A 23,861-nucleotide genomic window follows, 5' to 3' on the forward strand; every position below is an offset into this window, starting at 1 on the left:
ACACCCTCCCCCCCCCCATACGCTGAAGTGATAGGGAATTTAAGACCTCGAATGTGGGTGGTCTTTATCCATCCAGCTAAGGTTTTCAAACCAGTCTAAAGGAACCCTCAGAAGCCTGATGTTTCGAGCATGTCAGGCTACATACAGCATTGTGTGCAGGGTCTCAATATACTAAATGATTTGGTGTTTCACCTGCAAAAGAGTGAATCTGAACATCTGCCTCTCCCCTTGCCTATATGTTACCCACTTACATTGTAAGACTCTCAGTGCAGGAATGGTGTCATCTCGCCTGTTTGTACAGGCCCTCAGATGCTGTAAATGCTTTATAAAGAAAAATCTGGCAATTGCACAATGAATGAGTGGGGATGAGGCCCAACCACCTCTTGTCTATGCTACAATTACAATTGAGTCTGTGACCTAGTAACAAAATATTTGCTTGATTGCAGCACATTTCCAATCTTTAGGCCAGTTCCAACAGTGCTGCAAATTAGTCCTCTGGCTGGGGTTGTACTTATAATGTACAGTAGATGGGCCCTTACATTTTTTTAGGCCAAAGATCTTAAAATCATAGAAAGGTAAGAGAGGAAGGGACTTTAATAGATCATCTAGCCCAATCCCTGGAACTGAGGCACGACTAAGTATTACCTAGACCATCCCTGACAGGTGTTTGTCTAACCTGGTCTTAAAAATCTCCAATGATGGAGATTCCACAACTCCCCTAGGTAATTTGTTCCAGTGCTTACCTACCCTTACAGTTAGGAACTGTTTCCTTATGACTAACCTAAACCACCCTGGTTGCAATTTAAGCCCATTGTTACTTGTCCTATCCTGAGGTTAACTAGAACTATTTTTCTCCCTCATCCGTGTAACCACCTTTTATGTACTTGAAAACCATTATCATGTCTCCCCTGTCTTCTCTTCTCCAGACTAAACAAACCCAATTTTTTCAATCTTTCGTCCTGCGTCATGTTTTCTAGACCTTTAATAATTTTTGTTGCCTTCTTCTGGACTTTCTCCAGTCTGTTCACATCTTTCCCAAAGTGTGGTGCCTAGAACTGGACACAGTACTCCAGTTGAGGCCTTATCAGTACTGAGTAAAGCAGAAGAATTTCTTCTCATGTCTTGCTTACAACACTCCTGCTAATACAGTGAGGTTCACTTTTTTTGCAATATCACACTGTGAACTCATATTTAGTTTGTGATCCACTATAACCCCCAGATCCTCTTCTGCAGTACTCCTTCCTAGGCAGTCATTTTTATTTTGTATGTGTATTTGTGCAATTGATTATTCCTCTTTGCCTTTGTCTTTATTGAATTTCATCCCATTTATTTCAGACCATTTCTCCAGTTTGTGTTGATCATTTTGAATTCTAATGCTGTCCTCCAAACTACTTGTAAGTCCTCCTGGCTTGGTATCATCTGCCAACTTTTTAAGTGAACTCTCTATGCCACTATCCAAATCATTTATGAAGATATTGGATAGAACCAGACCTAGGACCGATCTCTGGGGGATCCCACTCGATATGCCCTTCCTGCTTGACTGTGAACCACCACTGTGTGTGCTTTTTCCAACCAGTTGGGCACCCACCTCCCATAAAGAACAGAACTGGTTCAATAATTATTTCCAGCCATATGCAAATGCTTTTATTTTGGGGTTTGTTTTGTGAAGAACACTTCATTTACACTTGGGCTGTGCCACACTAGGGTGTAATACGATGTGACGGATATAAATAACAAGGATTTAGCCAAAGAATTCCAGGAGGTAAAAACCAGCTTTAGTTCAAAAAGATTCTGCATACCTATTGCATTGTTTGCTACCTGAGTATCAGAAGAGAATTAGCGAGTTGTGTTACAAAGGACATAAGGTGCGAAAGACACCAGACTGGATGTAGCATGCAAAAATAATGGAGGAGCCTGGGTGAGTCACCAAAGTCCAGTACGGTCTACACTTGCCTAGACACTTTCCACTCAAGGGGTCATTAGATTGTGCTGAACAAGCTGCCAAATGCAACTGAATGTTCACTGAACAGGTCTCATTTTGGGGCGCCTGAAAAGAAACGCAGAACCAGGGAGCTGCCAGGTACAAGAACTGACGCCGGTGTCTCTTATCTTTGCAGGTTTGCCTGCTTCACATCACAGAGTTATCGGCAAGCTGTCCCGCCAGCAAAATGAGTCTTCCCTTGAGCTCTGCGGAGCAAAGAAGCTGCAGAGAGACACCCTTTGGTCTTGATCCTGCGCAGCACTGAAGGTCGCCAAGTCTCACTGCTACCAGCAGACACAGATGGCGATCAGAACCTGGCGCGAATGGAGAGCCCCGTGCCATGCTGCCAGGCAGGGGGATATGCTGAAGAACTGGCAGATATGCATTGAAATCCATCTCGGCTGCAGGTAGGTTAAAACTGAGCAGGGCTGGGGCATTCCTGCTTTATTTAGTTAAAGGCTTCCAGGAAAGGAAATCAAAGTCTGCATTAGTACTGTATAACTTGAGAGTGAGGAAACAAAGGTAGGAGTTTGGGTGAGAGGGGAGATTAAAAGGATCCCTGGCTACTCCGGTCCTGTCCTGAGATGGGAATCTAGTCAAACCTATTTGTTAAATTCTCACTGAGTCGAAGCGACGCACTTGGCCTGCTAATGTAGTTGTGATTATCCTGACAGGTAATAGGGGGCTACAGTGCAGGCGTTTCTTCAAACCCGGTACTATTTTTAAGCCTATAGTGATGTACTGTCAGTGGGGAACAGCTGAAGGGCACCTGCAGAATCAGCAGGCAGCAGTGGAAGAGGGGAGGGGTGCAGACAGAATCTGGCTATTGCACCAGTCCCCATACCAGGCAGGACCTGCAGCCCTCTCTCCTCCCCTCTGGGGGATGCCAGGGTCCAGGAGGGAGCTGAGAAAGAGACGACTCCAGAGATCAGCCCCTACCCTGCCTGGGAAGAGGATGATGGGAGAGGAGTGAGCGGAAAGACCCAGGAGTACAAGCATGTGGGGAACAGCTGGGCTGGGGGGAAAGATTGGGGTGAGTGGGGTGGAAATAGCTGGGCGAGGGAAGGGTTTGTGAGCCAGATCATTAGCCCAGGGAGGCTTTGGGCAGCCCCCCTAACCCCCAGTCCTGCCTAGCTTGGGGTGGTCTGACCAATCCTCCTGCCCCTCGTTGCTGTGGTGTTAGCAGGTCTCCCTCCCTGAGAGTGTTCAGCACAGTCGTGAAGTCCAAATCCACAATGGGCAGGAGGAACTAAAGCCAGCCCGTGAGAGTCACCGTGCATAGCAGCGGGATCCAGGGGGCAAAAGGGTGCTATCCCTTAAATCCTAACCTGCTGAGCACCTGTGATCAGAAACACAGTGAGCTGCCAAACGCATCTGCTCTTTGGTTCCTGGTTCACGTTGCGGGGGTGTTCTCTGCTTTAAAGCAGCTGAGGAATGTGTAACTTACTTGTGCAAAGATGGTTAGTTTCACTTTCTCTCTGTTAACATTAACTGTGCACAATACCAGAGCCTAGTGCATGGATCGGGGTGGTGAGACTGTGGCCATGGATCTAAAATACACAAATGCCCATGACCCCTGGTGTAAGTGGCACTCACAGTTGCAGCCCCTGTTCCAGACTGGAAGAGCAGCTGCCAAGTGTAGGCTGAACTGCCCTGCCCCCTCCAAGTCCCATGCAGCCCCTTACATGATGCCTTTGCGTAGTATGGGAGGAGGGGATGAATTCAATGACCCATGCCAAGATGTTGGATCGCTCGACTGTGCCAGGTTCAGAAGAGGAGGGCTCTCTAAAGCAGGGGTTCTCAAACTTCACTGCACCGTGACCCCCTTCTGATAACAAAAATTACTACATGACCCCAACAGGGGGGACCAAATCCTGAGCCCGCCCAAGCCCTCGCTGTCCTGGGTGGGAGGGCCAAAGCCAAAACCTGAGCCCTGCCACCCCGTGCTGGGGGTGGGGGGTGCCAAAACCTGGAGCTTCAGCCCCGGCCAGGGAGGCCTATATCCTGAGCCCCCGCTATCCAGCACTAGTCTTCAGCTTTGGCCCCGCACCCCAGCCAGTCTAATTAAAATGGGGTTGCGACCTACTTTGGGGTCCCAACCCACAGTTTGAGAACCTCTGCTCTAAAGTCATTGCATGCCATGTTCCAGAGGTCCAGGAATGAGAGCACTTCCCCCGTTCAGCTCAGAAAGGAAAGCCTGGCCCTTTACCAAAGACTGGGGGGAAATGCCCCACCACGTGCTAGAACAGGACGAAGTTTTACTGTACAACATGCCATCCTGCAGTCTGTTTGGATACCGACTGAAATCTGTCAGTGCTCCCACTAAGGTCAGTTATGTACCGGCACTGAACGCAAACTAGAACGTGTAGAACGGCAGCGTTGGAAAGTAACTTCCAACGCACTAGTGTAAGTATTTCACAGCGGACTTAACCCCTCCCCTCCAATTCAAACAAAGCCCTGCCCCCGGGTTCGGTTTGCATACAGCACGCGGTCCAGCTACCGCAGTCAGTAACTGATCTGAAACTTACTCACATTAGGAAAAATGAGAGATCTGTCTGCAAACCACTCCGAGGATATCGTCACTTAAAAACCTTCCCTTGCCGAATGGAGATTGCTCAGGTGTAAGGTATAAAAGGCCCAGGGCTCTGGAATGTAAATGACGCCAGGATACTTCTTCCTGAGGGTTTTGTCATTCCACAGCCAAGCCACCCAAGTGCCAATTAAGACCAATGTAATAATGAAAGAGTAGAAGAGGAAGAGTCCGTTGCTGTCCAAGACCAGTCCTTTCCGTTTCTGGTGCACGACTAAAGCCATCATGGCAAAGAACGTAAAAATGTAGAGGATGAAAATCTGACCTTCTGTCACAAGATACCTACAATGCAAAAATATCATTAGAGCCTCTGTGACCACGTAGCAATAATAATCCTTGGCCTGTCTATAGCTATTGATGGATGGAAAGCACTTTGCGGGGAGACTTGGGACTTCCAGTGGGACCTGAGCAGCTATCTGTGTCTTGTACCACTGGAAAATCTTCCCCTTTTCCAACATTAATCTTCACGGTGAGTAACTGGTATTATGTACTGCTGGGGAAACTGAGGCAGGGAATTAAGGGATTTCCCCAGAGTAAATCTATCAGAGTGGAGTATTTCTGGCTCCTAGTCTCATGCTCAGACCACTGCCTCATGCCTCTTCCCTATATTTCATATGTGAACAGATGTTTTAAAATAAATATTCCCTCATGCAGCCATTGCAACGCTAGGAACTTGACAGTAATTGACTTTCATTGGCCAAGGTGAGGGAGAGTCTGAGCTGCATAAATTCTCAAAGTTAAATTTTAAAACTCTTTCCACCTTACGCATCGAGAACATATTTGTTCAGCCAAAATGAAACTTAGCTGCAGGCCTGCGTCTTTACATTTGTCAGTTGTCAGGGTAATTCTCAATGTGGAAATTAGAAAACTATATATTTTAAATCTGCTTTAATAACCAAAAGTTGTAACTGGTACCATAAGTAACTCAATGTGTTTGCCCACCTTGTTCAGAATGTGATTTTAAAACTGGCCATCTCTCTTCCTACCAGACTAGATTCTAGCTTCAACATGATGAGTGAGGGTGAAACACACAGGGCAGAAGCTGATTGGCTGGGAGGACACTTTACACTTGAGACTTGTCTAGACTAAGGAAATTGGCACCAGTGTAACTATATTATAATACAAGTATCTCCTCACTCTTGTATAGCTTTACAATATACCGTTCTCCCTATTTTACAGATGGGGAAACTGATGCACATAGATGGGAGGTGGCTTGCCCAAGGTCCCAGCAAGCCAGTAGCTGAGATCCAGGTCTCCTGAGTCCCAGTTTTACTCTCAATCCACGAGTCCCTAGTACTTACTTTGTGAGGTAGTCACTCCAATTCAAACCCCGATGCAGATGTGCTGCACCTGTGCAAACAGATCTTGCCCCAGTGTGATTTAGCAGAGCAAATCGTACCAGTGCACCAGACTTGCACTAGTGCATCACGTATACACTGAGGATTTGCACTGCTGTGGTCTCATCAGTGCAAAGCCTGCAGGATAGACAGGGCATTAGTGATTGTAGAGGTTGGGCCACAAGAGGTAGAAGTTTGTTTTTTAAAAAGAGTGACTGGCATTTTTCATGAATGCCATAAATCCAACTTTTTGGGGGGGGGGGGGGCATTTGTAGTGCTCCATATCTCTCCTATCTAGTCATGCCCTGGTTCTTGGTGTGAATCAATATGAAGCTGTGTACTATGGTCCAGGAGAGACTTAGAGATGCCAGCAAAGTGAATCAGGAAAATTGGAAACTAACTGGAGGCTTTATAGAATAGCTCTTAATTAATAGATCACAGTGGGACAGGCAGGACAGAGCCAAACCAGAATGATAAAATGGGTTACTGCTTACAGAGAGCTGAACCAAAAAGGGAACCGAGAGGAGGGAGAAGCGAAGGAATTAAGCTCCCCCTGGCTTTTAAATCTTTTCCTTTCCTAAATACCTACAAGAACATGAATTGCAGAACTCCAGGCTGCTGTAGTTAAAGGAAATTAGAAGGGGGTAACAGAGTTGGCTAAACCATTAAGCTGATTTGACTATAAAAAATTAATTTAGTGTATGAAATACAATCTTGGCAGGGGGGCAGAGATCTGGATAAGAGAGAACATAATCTCTGAAGACAAATGACAAGCTCTTTGGTGGCCATCAGGGAAAGCATTTGCAAAGAGGAGAATAATGAAAATGGGAAATAAATAAGCCCTTTCTCCAAAGGCTATTCCGGCTAAGGAGGCAGAGCAGGAGAGCATCACACAGAGCAGGAAAGCAGCATGCAGATGAAGGGGACTTGTATTTATATATTAAAAAGCCTAGATGACTGATAACAGGAGATTTCCATTATTATAAATAACTTAAATATTGTTGATTGACTTGCACAGGAAAGGTGACTATTCCTAGAAGTTGCATGGAACACAGTGGGTTCCCGGCTCTACAGACTGTGCATATGGCAAATAAAATCAAGGCTGAACATCTGAAGTCGAGATCATAATAATCTCACTTGAATATTCCTAGGGGATGGTGAGATGGTGAAGTAGCATTCAGTGTTTTTCATGCTAACCAGGCAGATTTACAGTGTAGGCTGGGATCAGCTGCTGACCCAAAAGTCTGGTGTAGTTGTGGGCAATGTCTCCGGGCACCCGTGTACTGCAGCTGGGAGCAGGTCTCCCAGCCTGGCTAGACAGACTCAAGCTAGCGTGCTGGAGCAGTGTGGACACTGTGACTTAGGCTGGTGCTCGGGCTCTCAAGCCCACCTAACGCCCCAAAGGCCTGCCAGCCTGAGCTGGCACGGCCAAGCTATTGTTCATGTGCTAGTCTGAGTCTATTTAGCTGGGCTGCGAGGCTCATCCCAACGACAGGGCAGCCAGACCCTACCGGGGCAGGGAAGAGATGCTGTATTGCTGATCCCATGTGGTGATGTAAGCTGCCCCTTAGGAAGGAGAAGTGACTGACAGCCCGCTAGCTCCAAAGCAAAGGTTCTGATGCAGAAAGCAGGCCCTGGATGCTGAGTCGTTTGTTAAGCTCCTCCTGGCCAGCTCTGTCTGCCAGGAATGCCAACTTCTCCATGGCATCTCATGGTAAAGGATTTTTAACTTCCCCCACCGCACCCACCAATTTGCTTTTCCCACCAGAGAGCTGAACTGCCGGACAGTGCCTGTCCCAGAGCCTCTGTCCCCAGAATAGCTGATGTGAGACCCACCAGTGTGCCTCCCACCCTGCTCTGAGGGGCACAGTCTCATACAGAGGTGGTCTTATGTAGTGCCAGTTACTGTACCAGCTAGGTTCCCATTATCTATTCTCTGAGCCATCTAGTCACTTGCATCATTATTCAAACATCCGCTAGTTTTCTACGTCCCTTACCTGCATGTGGAGCTTAGCTAACTTACCAGTAATAAAGGCTGCTTGGCCCCATAAGCAGCAAGGCGGCTACTGGCATTCTGCTCTCTTCTTTAATGGGTGTGAAGCAGCCGGTAAAATATATAAAGAGTATGAGAAAGAAAGGAATATACCTGTGACAGGAGAAGAAAGCTGTGGTCAGGTTGTTAGTAATGAAAACCCCATTCTAGCACACCAGCTTGAGACGGATATGGGACTCCTCCTTTCACAGGGTACGTCTAGACTGCAACCCCCCCACCCACAAACACACACCCACGGCAGCAACTCGGAGCCAGGGTCTACAGACTTGGGCTGGTGGGGTTCACGCTCTGGGGCTAAAATCAGCTGGGCAGACCTATTCCCAGCCAAGGCTGAAGAGCCGTTCTCTGTGTCAGAGTCTGAACCTAGTTCTGAGGCTTTTCACAACCTTCCAAAGCCGAGTTAGTTTGCAAGGGCTGAAACCCTTTGATCTGCAGGTTTGCCTCAGACTCCGGCTACCCTCAGCTAGTTCCCTGGGCCAAACCTAGGAATCCTTTTGGCTAATGAAATTGAGTGAGGCTAACGGGGGCCGCTTCTGGTAAACCTGCGAACTGGCCAAGGCCCGTGCTGAAGTGGCTAGCTGGAAACACTGCACCAAGGGGAAGGCGTGTCCTGCATTCAGGGCCATGCCACTGTGTTGATTGTAATGCTACAGCCCCCTCTGTTATGGTCACTGCTGTAGCCAAAAAATTACCGCTGTGCGGATAAGAGATGCAAAGTGCTGGCAATGCCTGGCAGTGAGTTATTGTCTATGGGGTGTGTGCAAAGTGCTTTCAAAGGAAAATAGACTTCCTTGCCTCTCAAAGGACAAGCAAGAGTTTGCTGATTAGTAAGGGATCCAAGTTCCCCATCTGACACTTGCATTTTTTTGCACCGTCTGGCTTGATATGACGCCTAGAGACTTTATTAAAAAATTGAGCCACTTGGCAAGACAGCGTTTAAAAAGCCGGGCATCGCTGGGCAGAGCCAGTCTGGGGTTTAAACGGACTGAATGAGCCTTGGTTAAGGGCCAGCTGACTTGTGGTCCTTAAGACAAACTGACTTTGCTTGTTTCACAGATCTAGCCCTAACGAGCACTGCAGGGACGTGACAATAGCTTGTGGGTGAAAGTATTTATATTAGCAGTGTTCTAGGAGGTCTCACGCCATTTTGCAGTAGAGATACTATAGGGTCCAGGCTAAAATCCACTGCCAGGACAAAATGCACACAGAGCAGTGACAGTTTTTCTCAGGAATGGGGGCTGCTCATATCTAGAGCCCTGCAAATCTGCGGGTATCCGTTTTATAACCGTGGGCCATTTCTGCGGACACCACGTAGATGCGGATACACATTTTGTATCCGTGCAGGGCTCTGACGGTAAGAGCGGGTGGGCAGCTGTGGGGAGCCGTGGCGGATCCTCCACCTGCCCTGGGCGGAAGGCCTGGGGGGTAGGGACAGGGGCTGCTCGGGCCCCACACCCAGGGCAGATGGACAGTCCGCTGCGGCTCCTCACAGATGCCTGCCTGGCTCGTATCATGTCCGGGCTGTGGCTCCGAGCCACCCCCCTGGCCGGAGCTGGGTTGAGGAGAGCCATGCTGGCAGCTGTGGGGAGCCTGGGTCCCTCAACCAGCCCTGGGCGGGGGGCTGCTCAGGCAAAGTTATTGCTACTGCAGTGCCAGCCAAAACTTGGAGGATTTTGTGGAATTTCTGTGTTCCTTTGAAGACAGCAAGACCCCCATTCGCACCATGTGCAAGGGTTAGTCACAGTTTTACTCAGCAGTCCTGTCCTTTCTCTATTAACTGCCAGCAGTTGTTTGTGATCATGTGAACTGAAACACAACTGATTTGAGAACGGATGGATGCAAGCCTGACCAGGGAGCTGCTAGTGAGATTACTGAGAGTCTATATGGCATAAGAGATGGGAAATAGCTTAAGGAAAAACTGGTCAGGGAGTTTCACTAATGAACTGACAGCGGGGAGTTTCACTTTGGAGTAAAGATGTTGCTCGGTTCATGCCTTCAGGGGCTATAGCACTGGTAGGAAGAGGGTTTCATAGCAGACGTGTACGGCGGGAAAGGATCTTGAGAGGTCATCTAGTCGTGCTGAGGCAGGACCTGCAAACCTAGACCATCCCTGACAGGTGTTTGTCGGACACGTTCTTAAAACCTTCCAATGATGGGGATTCCACAGCCTCCCTTGGAAGCCTGGTCCAGTACTTATCTATCCTTAGAGTTAGAAGCTTTTTCCTAATATTTAACCAAAATCTCCCTTGCTGCAGATTAAGCCCATGACTTCTTGTCCTGCTGTCAGTGGCCATGGAGAACAATTGACCCTTGTCCTCTTTAGAGCAGCCCTTGCCATATCTTAAGACTGTTACCAGGTTCCCCCTCAGTCGTCTTTTCTCAAGAATAAACATGCCCCTTTTTGTTAACCTTTCCTCACAGGACATGGTTTCTAATCCTTTGATCATTTTGGTTGCTCTCCTCTGGACTCTTCTCAATTTGTCCACATCCTTCCTAATGTTTGGAGGCCAGAATTGGACACAGTTCTCCAGCTGAGATCTCACTGGTACCAAGAAGAGGGGGACAATTACCTCCCACGTCTTATATAGCACACTCCTGTTATCATACCCCAGAATGATATTCGCCTTTTTCACCACTGCATCACACTGTTGACACTCATTCAATTTATGATCCATGATAACCGCCAGATCCTTCTCAGCAGTACTACCACCCTGCCAGTTATTCCCCACTAAGTAGCTGTGAATTTGATTTTTCCTTCTACTGTGATGTACTTTGCACTTGTCTTCACTGAGTTTCATCTAGTCGATCTTCAATTTATCAAGGTCATGTTGTCCTCCAGTGCTTGCAACCCCTCCCAGCTTGGTGTCATCCACAAATTTTATGAGACTACTCTCTACTCTAGTTATAAGTTGGGGACGCATCAATTAGAAGTAATGGAAGAGGAGAAGGACCTTGGAGTATTGGTTGACCATAGGATGACTATGAGCTGCCAATGTGATATGGCTGTGAAAAAAGCTAATGCAGTTTTGGGATGCATCAGGAGAGGCATTTCCAGTAGGGATAAGGAGGTTTTAGTACCATTATACAAGGCACTGGTGCGACTTCACCTAGAATACTGTGTGCAGTTCTGGTCTCCCATGTTTAAAAAAGATGAATTCAAACTGGAGCAGGTACAGAGAAGGGCTACTAGGATGATCCGAGGAATGGAAAACTTGTCTTATGAAAGGAGACTTAAGGAGCTTGGCTTGTTTAGCCTAACTAAAAGAAGGTTGAGGGGAGATATGATTGCTCTCTATAAATATATCAGAGGGATAAATACAGGAGAGGGAAAGGAATTATTTCAGCTCAGCACCAATGTGGACACAAGAACAAATGGGTATAAACTGGCCACCAGGAAGTTTAGACTTGAAATTAGACGAAGGTTTCTAACCATCAGAGGAGTGAAGTTTTGGAATAGCCTTCCAAGGGAAGCAGTGGGGGCAAAAGATCTATCTGGTTTTAAGATTCTACTCGATAAGTTTATGGAGGAGATGGTATGATGGGATTTTGGTAAGTAATTGATCTTTAAATATTCAGGGTAAATAGGACTAATCCCCTGAGATGGGATATTAGATGGGTGGGATCTGAGTTACCCAGGAAAGAATTTTCTGTAGTATCTGGCTGGTGAATCTTGCCCATATGCTCAGGGTTTAGCTGATCGCCATATTTGGGGTCGGGAAGGAATTTTCCTCCAGGGCAGATTGGAGAGGCCCTGGAGGTTTTTCGCCTTCCTCTGTAGCATGGGGCACGGGTCACTTGTGGGAGGCTTCTCTGCTCCTTGAAGTCTTTAAACCACGATATGAGGACTTCAATAGCTCAGACATAGGTGAGGTTTTTCGTAGGAGTGGGTGGGTGAGATTCTGTGGCCTGCGCTGTGCAGGAGGTCGGACTAGATGATCAGAATGATCCCTTCTGACCTTAGTATCTATGAATCTACTCTGTTATCTAAGTCATTAATGAAAAGATTGAATAGTGCGGGACCTCACTAAATACGACCTCCCAGTTTAACAGCAAACCATTGATAACTACTCTTTGAGTACCATCTTTCAACCAGCTGTACACCCATCTTACAGTAATTTCACCTAGACCAGGGGTTCTCAACCTTTTTCTTTCTGAGGCCCCACAATGTGCTATAAAAATTCCACGGCCAACCTGTGCCATAACTGTTTTCTGCATATAAAAGCCAGGGCCAGCATTAGGGGTGGCAAGCAATTGCCTGGGGCCCCACACCACAGGGGCCCCTGTGAAGCTACGTTTGCTCAGGCTTCTGCTTCAGCCCTGAGTGGCGGGACTCAGGGCCCTGGGCTTCAGCCCTGAGCCCCAGTGAGTCTAACACTGGTCCTGCTTGGCAGACCCCCTGAAACCTGCTCGCGGCCCCCCCCAGGGGCTCCTGGACCCCTGGTTCAGAACCACTGACCTAGATCACAGTCTCCTAGTTTGCCCAATGAATGTCATGCGGGACTGTGTCAGAAGCCTTAGTAAAATCAAGATATACCATGCCTACAACTTCCCTCATCCACTAGGCTAATAACACTGTCAAAAAGATAAATTAGGTTGGTTTGGCATGATTTGTTCTTGACAAATCCATGTTGGTTATTCCTTACCACTTGTTACCTCTTGGTGCTTACAAATGGATTCTTTAATTATTTTGTTTGCTCCCCTTTTTAAAGATAGGTATGGTTTGCCCTTTCCCAGTCCTCTGGGACCTCACCCGTGTTCCAGGGGTTCTCAGAGATAATTGCTAACAGTTCCAAGATTGCTTCAGCTAGTTCCTCAAGTACTGTACTAGGGTGACTGTCATCAGGCCCTGCTGACTTGAATACATCTAACCCACTGAAATTTTCTTTGGCCTGTTCTCTCCCTACTGTGGCATCACTGCCAAGCACAGGTCACCTGGAACTTTCAGGGCCAAAGTCACCCCCAGGGAAGCAGGCCCAGCTCCCACAGCTCCTTGAGCAGTTGCGCCTGCTGTTACTGAGCCTGTTTGGTCCTAGATTTGCCAAGTGAAAAACCGAGATTGATGCTGAGCGAACCCAGCTCCCACAGCTGCCTGGGCCAAGCCATGGAGGCTCCGCACCATTCGGCAATAACTCTGACACAGGGGCAAGCTGGGTCAGGAAATGCACTAGTTCCCGGGCCTGGCAGCGACTCTACTATTGCCGATGCATAGTCCTTGTGTTGTTCCATGGCAACTGCTAGCTGAAGGAGCAAAGTCCAACCTTACTCATGATGGGGTAGGGCTACACTGTAATTAAAACCCACAGCAGGCCTGTGCCGGCCACCTCAGGCTTGCGGGGCACTTTCATTGCTGTGCAGACTGCCAGGTGCAGGCTACAGCCCGACCTCTGGGACCCCTCGCAGGTCCTAGAGGCTGGACTCCACTGGATGTCTACACTGCTGTTAAACAGCCCTGCGAGCCCAAGCCAGCTGGCACGGGCATCTAACTGCAGTGTAGACATGCCCCAGTAGGACATCCCTGGAGTGGAAGAAGATTAAAAGGGGAAAAAGACGAGAGACAGTGAGCCTGCAGAATCCTGACCGGTGCCTGCAACGATGTTCCTTGTCCTAAGAGCCCTACACAGCTGCCCATTTCAACGGCCCCAAGTGCTCATCCTAATATAGATAATAGCATGGCTCTGAACAGAGTCCTCCTGCAGTCAAGAATACAGAGTGCTCTGGAATTGTGGACAGGGGAAGGATAGTGACAGGGACAAAGTGAAAATGGCTGGGGCAGTTTTCCAAAGGGATGGCTTGTGCTACTGGCACCTGCTATGGGAATGTATCTACCCAGGTCTCCTAGAGTGTGCGCTTTATTCTGTGTCCTACTAGCAGCGAACAGAGCAGATTTATCTCCTGCCACGTTCTGCGGCTATCAGACACGCTGTAAGTCACTTACCACATTGAATGCCCTAAGTGTTCATCGTAGTAGTACAGCAGCTCAAAAGAATCAATCTGCAACGGAATGAAACAGGGTTAGAATGGCATGCAGGGGCGGTACCATAGTATGCAAAACCAGGCAGCTTAAAACCAATGCTGCTGCACACCCAAGCGTCCTTACCAGTGTCTCTGGCTTGAGGTTTTTGATGATTGGGTTCTCTCTTACGGACAGATGGTGCTGGTACCCACTGAAAATCAAACGGTGGTTGACAGAGTCGCCCACCAGATGGATGCTCGCTCCCATGACAAACACGATGATGCTGACGTAGACCACTGATCTGGGCATGGTCTTAGGGGACCTTTCAATGAGCTGCAATTCAAGGGGCTGGTTAAGGGTGTCTGAACCAGGAAGCAGAAGATAGTGTTTTATTTCCCTCTGTTTCTATCGGGTCTAGCCACTGTAAAATGCCAACTTTACATCTTTGTCCATCCCCTCCCCAACAAGCAAGTTATTCCACACAACACTGCAAATTGCATGTCGCCTTAGCAGATCAGAGCCATGGTCCGTCCAGCCCTGTATCCTGTGAGGTGCTCCCCTGAGGCGTTCCTTGCATCTTCCGCTGGACAATTATAGAATCCACTACCCAGAGGAGAAGCTGTTTCCTAACTCCCCCTATTGCCGTATCAGATAGCTCAGAGGATCAAAGAAACGGGTTTTATTGATTTTTTTTTTCCTATCAAAATTGTAAATAAATCACCTTATTTTTAGCCTCAAACCTGACAGCCCATCCTTAACTGTACCAACTCTGCAACTAAGTCAACGATCCAAAATAGTACGCAAAGCAATTGATTTATTCATCAGCCATGAGCAAAAGCACGATTCCTTAGAAGAAAAACGGCTGTGGCTTTCTGTTGTTCCTGCTCCGAGCAGCATAATGATTCTGTCTGAAAGCCTCTTTGTGCCCTCCAGTGGTGAGTGTCACCTCCAGCAAGGCTCCAAGTTACTGTATGATGCTCTAACTCCTCTTTCAATTAGTGCAGACGTCTGCTGGACTATACCCTCTGCTGGACTGTGTTCTGAGGAGTTTGACTCGTTTTTCTCTCTACTTCAGGTTATTAGTTGTTTCTGAAGGTGAAGCTTCCTTTACTCTGCACTAATGTAAGGGAAAAATCAAAGCACCGTATCAAATGGCTTGGTGAATTCAATAACCCTTTGCTATCAGCAGCCACGCTGAACTTTATGGATGAAATTCTCCTCTGCGTGGGAACCTGCCCACGACCATGTGTGTATTCTACTCAAGCTCTTATGGCCCAATCCTTGGGGTGGGGCAATCGCTAGCATCTTGTGCAGGTCCTCTGCCCAGGGCTGAATTTCACCCCAGAAAGGACAATTCAGTAAGAGACATCAAAGCAGCACGAATGTCCCGAATTGGATTATCAGTGGCTTCTACAGCAGGGAAGCTTCTAGACAGACTGTATTAATTTGACCTTCAATGCTTTGGGAGACTGGGATCAAGGGCCTAAAGGAAAATGTTGGAGTGGCTGCAAATCCGACTGACTTTTGGAACAATTTCACCTCCTGACCGAAAGCATTCTTTTCTCTCTAGTGCTGGTTGAAGAGCTAAACTCCACCAAAGGTCAGTTCTCACGACTAGTCTTGATAAGGGTGCTTCACACGGAAACACAACCGATCATCTCCATAGCTCTGGCTGTGTTCTCCTTCCTAGCTTGGAAAATCAGCTACAGTGGTCTTCTACCTGCCCTTTTCTCTGCTGCCAATAATAAGTTTCTTAGCAGAAGTTTTTCAAAAAAGATAGTAATAATCAAGACAATCTATTTTCAAAGCTTAGCTTTCAATTGATTTTTTTATAATGACTTAATGAATATCAGAAAGAGGGGTTCAGAGGTGAGCAACACGGATAAGAGCCAAGCAAAAATCTTCCAACCAAAGACAGATGGAAAAGATAGGGGCTGTATTGTAGAAGACAAATGAGAGAAGACACGATAAAGGTATACTAAATAATGAATGACCTAGAGATGTTGGGTTGGACATTCCTATTCATCCTTTCATACAATTCCAAGAGGATATCCAATTAAATTGAAAGGCCAGAAAGTGAAAACTGATGGAAGGAAACACTTTCTCACCTGATGCTTTGTTACCCTATGGTACTCTCTGCCACAAGATACTATTGCAGCCAAGAGCTTAACAAGATTCAGAAAGAGATTGGACATTGGTGTGAATAACACACACATCCAAGGTAAGGATTTACAAAAAATTTTTTGGAAGGGATAAATCTTTCACTCCAGGGCATAATTCAATTTCTAACTAGTAAGGGTGAGCACAAAATGTTCATAGCTGCTTACTGCAGGGCTTCTTGCGTGTTCTGATTGGGAGAAGCTTTCTGAGAGTAGAGGGCTCTTTACTATAGCTGACAAAGATATATGATCCAATGGCTGGAAGCTAAAGCTAGAAAAATTCAGGCTTGAGATAAGATGCAAACTTTTCCCCAATTGGATAATTAACCACTGGAACAATTAACTTCTGGATATGGTGGATTCTTCAACACCTGAAGTCTTAACTCAAGACGGGATGCCTTAAGTTTACCTAGAAGTTATTGGGCTGATGCAAACATTACTGAATGAAACTCTCTGGTTTGTGTTATACAGGAAGTCAGACTAGAGCTAATCCTAGTGGTCCATTCTGGCTTTAAATCTATGAAACCATCCATTGAAGCTTCTGATTTTGATCACTGTCAGAGACTGGCTACTGATCTCAATGGGACTATGGGTCTGATACAGTGCGGCACTTTGTATGTTCCTATGAACAGGCAGAGGAGAAACCAACCTAGAGGTACAGTTCATGATAGGCGGGGAAATTAATAAGAATGAGAAATGCTACCCCCACACAGCGATGAAAGGATCAAATCCGTCCTTGATCATTGGCCCAGGGCTTGGACAATTTACTGACAATGAAACCATTTCTATCCAACCGCTAAAAATGTTTCGAGCCTCAGCAGGTCAGAAGACAAATGAACTTTACAGTTACCTCAGGCTGGTTAACGTCGTGTTCTTTAAAAGCTGCCATTTTTTCCCCCATAAGCATTTCAGAGTAGTTCTACCCTGCATGGAACTGGCCCCGGCAAGCGATTTCTGAATTTGAGCAGGGTTGTTATGCATACTCTCCCTCAAGAATTCCTGCAGCAAAACCTCTTGTCTTTGGAAGTTTTGCCCATACCCAGTGTTTGTTTCAAAAATGTAACGTCCATGCTTTGAGGTTTACCTTTAAAAGAAGAAATGGTGTGATAACATTGTAAGCCATATGGAAATAATCTCCTGCACTAGGTTTGTTTAATGGAAACCACTCTAAAGGTAGAATAATCTGAGGAGAGAAGAAAAACAAAATTTCAGTAAGCCTTCAAATACCTTGCCTGTAAGTAGAGCAGGCAACGGATTTAAATAGAAGTATTGCATGATATTTATATCTGCAGCCGACGGCGACTGGCTGAATGTTTAGTGATTACAAGAAAGAGAGTGAGTTTTGGTCTGCAGTCACATCCCAGTTGTGGCTTGATTTGTTAGCCAACTGGCTGTCTTGGCATTGCCTAGCTGTTAATAAAGTAAACCCAGTTGACTGTCAATTTTCCAGAGACATTTTCTGATTTATATTAAGCCTCCATAAAACTGGAACTTTGAAATAAGATGAGAACACACTGCTCTTTCTCCTCCACTTTATCTTTATCCACTTACTCCTGCAACAATGCCAAAAGCTAATGCTGTTAATTTGTGTGGCTAGTTGTTAAGAAGCCCATTCCGAATCCATTGTTTGTTTAGTACACTCTGAAGGCTTCCTGTATCTGGCGCTGGGGTCATCTTCAATCATGTAGCCCAACAAAAAAAATTAAAGCTTGAAAGTGAAAACCAGTCAGCCACAATAGATAGATGGGATTTTTGCTCTCAGACATGACTGTTCCTGGAGGTGAGCACAATGTACTGTGTATTAATGACGGATGCTGCCAGCCTCTCCATTTAATTTTGATGCAGGGAAGCTGGTACTGAGATAAGACCAAACTTCTGAGGTTTCTGCTCTGCCAAGTAAGCAGTATAGTTAGCACCAGTCATTGAAACTGCAGCAACATAGCACCAGGATGACAATGATACGCAATCAGAGATCATCCCTAGAGAACAGAGAAGATGCAAGTTAAGTTGTTATGGCAGAAGTAGGATTTAGACCTTGGGGTTCCAGTGTGCAGGGATAATTCTCTGTGCTTAGCTAACATAGTTCCACTAATTTTACCCACTGCTCCTTGGACTGCTCAAAATCTCTTCCTTCTACATCCTCCCACCCTTTGTGTTGCCCTCAACTGACTGGCACTGCCAGCTAAGCTGTCCTACTCACCATAGCTATTGGACGGCCGAAGTCCAACACCCAGTTCTGTAGAGTGAAGTAGAACCACAGGTCAAAATGAAACTGAGAAGTCTTAAACGTGTCTTCATTCTTGGCTGATCCATGCCTATTAACGAGATAGGAGAGACAACCTCAGCCCTTTGTGTTTCCAGAAGGACACTTTCTTGACAGTAATGGGAAGAAAATACCCTTTAGTCCTGCACTTTAAGAAGGCTCCATTTTAATAAGATATGAACTGATTGTGGAAGAGCAGGCAGGGGAACACCTGCTTTGAGACTCCTGCTGGGGACGAGATGTGCGAATGAGAGCTCCAAGCAGCTTGTTGGATGGGGGCAGTATCAGGACTTAGGTGGCTTTGCAATGCCTACCAGCAGAAACCTAGGTGCCTAGGAGACTTTGAGCACCAGCTGAGCAGTGGTGCCTAAATGTCTGACTTAAGCACCTAACCGCAGGTCACACAACAGATCACTGGAGAAGCTGGGACTGAAACCAAGGTGTATGGACACCCAGTTCAGTGCCCTATCCCCTGGACCCCACTGCTTCTCTTATGCTTTGCTGTGTGACAAAGCTGCTCTGTTGAACTGCGCTCTGAGGAAGAAGCAAAGGTTAAAATCCTTGGTTAAGAGGCAGTACAGAAATGCAAAGCACTATTCATCAAAAGCAACAAACGCTTGTGAAAAAAATGTACTGGCTAAAAATAAGCATGTATGCAGTTTTTTGGGGAACATTTTTATTTTAAGTATTGAACTAAATACAACTATTTTTAAACTTTACTTGACAAATCTTTACTACCCCAGCAATTTCTCTCCTCCTTTGCAGCCCAATGCCACTCGAATGGCAAAAGAAATGGTGCGACTTTGGAAACGTGTCTTCTAATTTAGGGGTAATTGTTCTTTCCGTCTGCCTGTGCAAACTCCCATTAGCATGCCTTGTGATCCAACTCCCACTGAAGTAACGGGAGTCTTCCCCTTGAATGTGACAGCTGGATCAGGCCTTTGTGCACCTAGAGGTAAATAGCAGCTTTACATTAATGTCACTGTTCTGAAACCTATTGCCCTTGAGACTGTTCTGAGAGATCAAATGCTAAAATATTATCTAATGTTGAAGCTTAGTTCTTAGCTGTCCAGCTCATAATGGCTGACAGTTGTCTTACAAAGGGGCATATTCTAAACAAGCTGCAATACAGAAAGAGTGATGGTATTGGAAAGGATATCTAATGTTATAAAAGTTTTTTCTTCTTTACAGTAGCCAGTGGTCCTGTGAGACTTTGGGCTTGTCTACACGTAAAAGGCTGCAGTGGTGCCGCGGTAGCGCTTCAGTGAAGATACCACCTATGCTGACAGGAGAGGTTATCCCAGTGGCATGGGTACTCCACCTCCCTGAGAGGCGAATTCTCCTGTTGACCTAGAGCTGTCTATGCCAGGGGTTAGGTCAATTTAACAGTTACTCGGATTTTTTTTTAACAATTATCCTGATCTAATTTCCTAGTATCAGAAGGGTAGCCGTGCTAGTCTGGATCTGTAAAAGCAGGTGAATGCATGCATCCGATGAAGTGGGTATTCACCCACGAAAGCTTATGCTCCACTACGTCTGTTAGTCTATAAGGTGCCCTAGGACTCTTTGCTGCTAATTTCCTAGTGTAGATCAAGTCTTTGTTAATAAAATGGCCCATCCTTTCCATCCGTTCTCCAGCCTGGAGAGGAGATGCTTTGCTGAGTTCAATATGTACACTTCTTCTGTGCTCCAGATCTAGTGTCACAAAGGAAGTATGGATCCTTGGGGTTGATTCTTTTATTTGTTGCAAAATTTATCTGTCCCGAGTGTTCCCTTGACTGGTGGTATCTGTATAGGAGATTTATTACCCACATCGGGCCAGAGGCCTCCAGAGCACTTCAAAGGTAAAAAAGTGAGGTGAAGAATGAAAAATTTTCACAAGTAAGCAAGCAGGTTAGGAACTTAAATCTTCTTGGCACCAGTGACTACTTCGGCTCCTAATTCTCATAGGTGCTTTAAAACTTCTACCTAAAATCTCTAGTGCAAGGAAAGTAGGATTTACTATTTACAGACAAGTAACGGTGCCTATTATTTGAGAAGAAAAAGACCAGGCGCGGACAGATCAGTACAGGGTCAGAACAAGAAGAGGGGAAAGCACACGACCCTTTTAGATTTACTTTTGATACTTTGCGCAGCGGAAGTTGGGGGAAGGTTGGTCTAGTTTCTTGTGTAATCCTAGGCCGGCCCTGCACCAGGCTGGGGGCTGCTCTTTCTGAGGGTGGCGCCGGGTATTTTGGGGCAAGGCTGGAAAGATTATCTAGGGTTCTTTAGGAGGAAGGGAGGGGTGTTTCCTCTGGTAGGAGGAGAGTAGTTTCCTGGTGGATGAGGCAAGCTGGGAGCCGTGCAGAACCGGAGGAATCACTCAGACCTTGGGGATAAAAGAGATTCAACAACCACGACTAAAGTGCACGCAGGGCCTGCGCTTCTGCGAAGCGGAGCAAGAGAGAGCAAGACCCTGCTCGATTAGCCCCTTGCCCCGTGAACCCTGCGGTTAGTCACCGCGCCTGAAGGAAAGGCAGGAGCAGTGAAATGGGGCACCAAGGGCTGCAGGGAAGAACTCAGGAGGCGGGGGGCGAGAGAGTGGGACCCGCTTCTCGGCCTTGGGGCTACCCGCGGAGGCAGCAGCGCCGGCGGGGCCCCCCTGGGCAGGGCTGGCAGCAGCGGAAGCCGCGAGCAGGGCGCAGACTGGGACCCGCAGGCTAGAGCAGGGGGCGATACGGGGGGCTGGGCCCACCGCTGCGCCCCAAGCACGGGCCTCCCGGCCCCGTCCCGCCGAGCGGGCTGATCCCCGCCCCCCCTGCAAACCAGCCGGGCGCCCGGGCTTCCCGGAACCTGCCCTCGCCAGGGGGCCGCAGGGCACGACTCGGGGCCAGGCGGCTCCCCCCGCCCATCTCCCCGGCGCCCGGCCAGGCGGCTCCCCGCGGCCCATCTCCCCGGCGCCCGGCCAGGCGGCTCCCCCCGGCCCATCTCCCCGGCGCCCGGCCAGGCGGCTCCCCCCGGCCCATCTCCCCGGCGCCCGGCCAGGCGGCTCCCCGCGGCCCATCTCCCCGGCGCCCGGCCAGGCGGCTCCCCGCGGCCCATCTCCCCGGCGCCCGGCCAGGCGGCTCCCCCCGGCCATCTCCCCGGCGCCCGGCCAGGCGGCTCCCCCCGGCCCATCTCCCCGGCGCCCGGCCAGGCGGCTCCCCGCGGCCCATCTCCCCGGCGCCCGGCCAGGCGGCTCCCCCCGCCCATCTCCCCGGCGCCCGGCCAGGCGGCTCCCCGCGGCCCATCTCCCCGGCGCCCGGCCAGGCGGCTCCCCGCGGCCCATCTCCCCGGCGCCCGGCCAGGCGGCTCCCCCCGGCCCATCTCCCCGGCGCCCGGCCAGGCGGCTCCCCGCGGCCCATCTCCCCGGCGCCCGGCCAGGCGGCTCCCCCCGCCCATCTCCCCGGCGCCCGGCCAGGCGGCTCCCCCCGGCCCATCTCCCCGGCGCCCGGCCAGGCGGCTCCCCCCGCCCATCTCCCCGGCGCCCGGCCAGGCGGCTCCCCGCGGCCCATCTCCCCGGCGCCCGGCCAGGCGGCTCCCCGCGGCCCATCTCCCCGGCGCCCGGCCAGGCGGCTCCCCCCGGCCCATCTCCCCGGCGCCCGGCCAGGCGGCTCCCCGCGGCCCATCTCCCCGGCGCCCGGCCAGGCGGCTCCCCCCGCCCATCTCCCCGGCGCCCGGCCAGGCGGCTCCCCCCGGCCCATCTCCCCGGCGCCCGGCCAGGCGGCTCCCCGCGGCCCATCTCCCCGGCGCCCGGCCAGGCGGCTCCCCCCGGCCCATCTCCCCGGCGCCCGGCCAGGCGGCTCCCCGCGGCCCATCTCCCCGGCGCTCGGCCAGGCGGCTCCCCGCGGCCCATCTCCCCGGCGCCCGGCCAGGCGGCTCCCCCCGGCCCATCTCCCCGGCGCCCGGCCAGGCGGCTCCCCCCGCCCATCTCCCCGGCGCCCGGCCAGGCGGCTCCCCCCGCCCATCTCCCCGGCGCCCGGCCAGGCGGCTCCCCGCGGCCCATCTCCCCGGCGCCCGGCCAGGCGGCTCCCCCCGGCCCATCTCCCCGGCGCCCGGCCAGGCGGCTCCCCCCGCCCATCTCCCCGGCGCCCGGCCAGGCGGCTCCCCCCGCCCATCTCCCCCCGCCCGGGGGACGCGCTCACCTGCCCTGGTAGAAGGAGCCGCCCGGCTGCTGGGAGCCCGGGGCCGCCGGCGGGAACTGCCGCCTCCGCGCCGAGCCCTGCATGTGCCCGGCTCGCTGGCGGCTCCGCTTCCCCTCGCAGCGGCCCTGGCCGCAGCCCGGGGCTCCGTGCGCCCGGCCCCCGCCCCAGAGGGAGGGAGGGAGGCGGGGCGGCGTTGGGGAAGGAGGGAGGAGGACGCTGGCGGGCCGGCAAGCCGGGAGGGGGTGAATCGCAGCCGCTGCCTGCGCTAGGGTTGGCCCGCAGGATGCCTGGGTCCTGTCCCTGGCTCTGCCACCACCCCGGAGCCAGCCTGAGCTTGGGCCGGGCCCCCTCAGTCCTGCCCGGGCTTTGCCCAGCGCCTGCAGCCTGGGGGTGGAAGGAGCCCGGGGTGAATGTCCTCTGCTGCCGGCTTCTCATTGACCGCGCCTGCCTCTGGCCCAGGGGTTGGGAGGCTGGTTTGCCAACTGCAAAACTGTGACTCGAGCCTAGACTTCAGAGCGGCCGCCGTGTTAGTCTGTACCAGCAAAAACAAGCCAAGAAAGCTTATGCCCAAATAAAGGTGTTTAGTCTCTCAGGTGCCGCAAGATCGCCTCCTTGTTTTTGTCTGTCCTTGACATTTGGGATCAGGGTTTCTAGCACCAATGGAAATCTGGTTTGAAAATGACATTTCGTGCTCGGATGGATCAGAAATATGTTTCCAAAGAAGGTTTTAGAGTAGCAGCCGTGTTAGTCTGTATTCGCAAAAAAGAAAAGGAGGACGTGTGGCACCTTAGAGACTAACACATTTATTAGAGCATAAGCTTTCATGAGCTATAGCATCAGATGCATCCGATGAAGTGAGCTGTAGCTCACGAAAGCTTATGCTCAAATAAATTTGTTAGTCTCTAAGGTGCCACAAGTCTTCCTTTTCTTTTTTCCAAAGAAGAAGACTGCTAGGGAGCCTTTTACATTGTCACTAACCTAGCAGGTAAATACCCACAATAAGACACAGCCCCTGCTCTAGAGACTGTATAGTCTACTACTTTGATTTTCCAAACAAACAAACAAAACTTGAATTAACTAAAATGATCATCTGTCATCACCCCATCATACACAGAGTTGGCTGGCTGCTTAGCACTGCTGTGTGTTTCCCAATTGTAGATCTGCCGTGCTAGCCAGGCCCCATGCCAGACGTGCAGAGTGAGATAATAACACTTAACGCTCCCATAGCGCTGTGCTTTTCATGCTCATAGGGCTTTACAAACCTCAACTAATTAATCTACATGTGTAAAAGGGCAGAGTAAGGCTGTAATATTTTCTGTCTTTATGGTGTACAGAAATCTGCTGAAATATTCATCTTGAAAT

General features: G+C 49.5%; 1 protein-coding gene across 1 annotated transcript; it reads right to left on the bottom strand.

The window, feature by feature from the left end:
* Window positions 1-1,635: 1,635 nt before the first annotated feature.
* CLN6 (CLN6 transmembrane ER protein) lies at window positions 1,636-22,681 on the bottom strand. The gene is made up of 7 exons (XM_038420454.2): window positions 22,500-22,681; window positions 18,274-18,388; window positions 17,158-17,256; window positions 14,059-14,247; window positions 13,897-13,952; window positions 7,932-8,054; window positions 1,636-4,853 (listed from the first exon to the last, which is right to left on the bottom strand). Exons 1-7 carry the CDS (start codon window positions 22,580-22,582, stop codon window positions 4,565-4,567), a joined length of 954 nt encoding a protein of 317 aa, XP_038276382.1. The 5' UTR covers window positions 22,583-22,681; the 3' UTR covers window positions 1,636-4,564.
* Window positions 22,682-23,861: the final 1,180 nt, after the last annotated feature.

The sequence above is a fragment of the Dermochelys coriacea genome, chromosome 10 (genome assembly GCF_009764565.3).
Source record: "Dermochelys coriacea isolate rDerCor1 chromosome 10, rDerCor1.pri.v4, whole genome shotgun sequence".
Taxonomy (NCBI): domain Eukaryota; kingdom Metazoa; phylum Chordata; order Testudines; family Dermochelyidae; genus Dermochelys; species Dermochelys coriacea.

Coding starts and splice junctions, on each gene's coding strand:
- CLN6 (XM_038420454.2), bottom strand. CDS start 22,582: ATGCAGGGCTCGGCGCGGAGGCGGCAGTTCCCGCCGGCGGCCCCGGGC. Junction 18,389..22,499: donor GGCTCCTTCTACCAGGGCAG/GTGAGCGCGTCC, acceptor TCTCGTTAATAG/GCATGGATCAGCCAAGAATG. Junction 4,854..7,931: donor CCAAGCAGCCTTTATTACTG/GTAAGTTAGCTA, acceptor TTTGCATTGTAG/GTATCTTGTGACAGAAGGTC.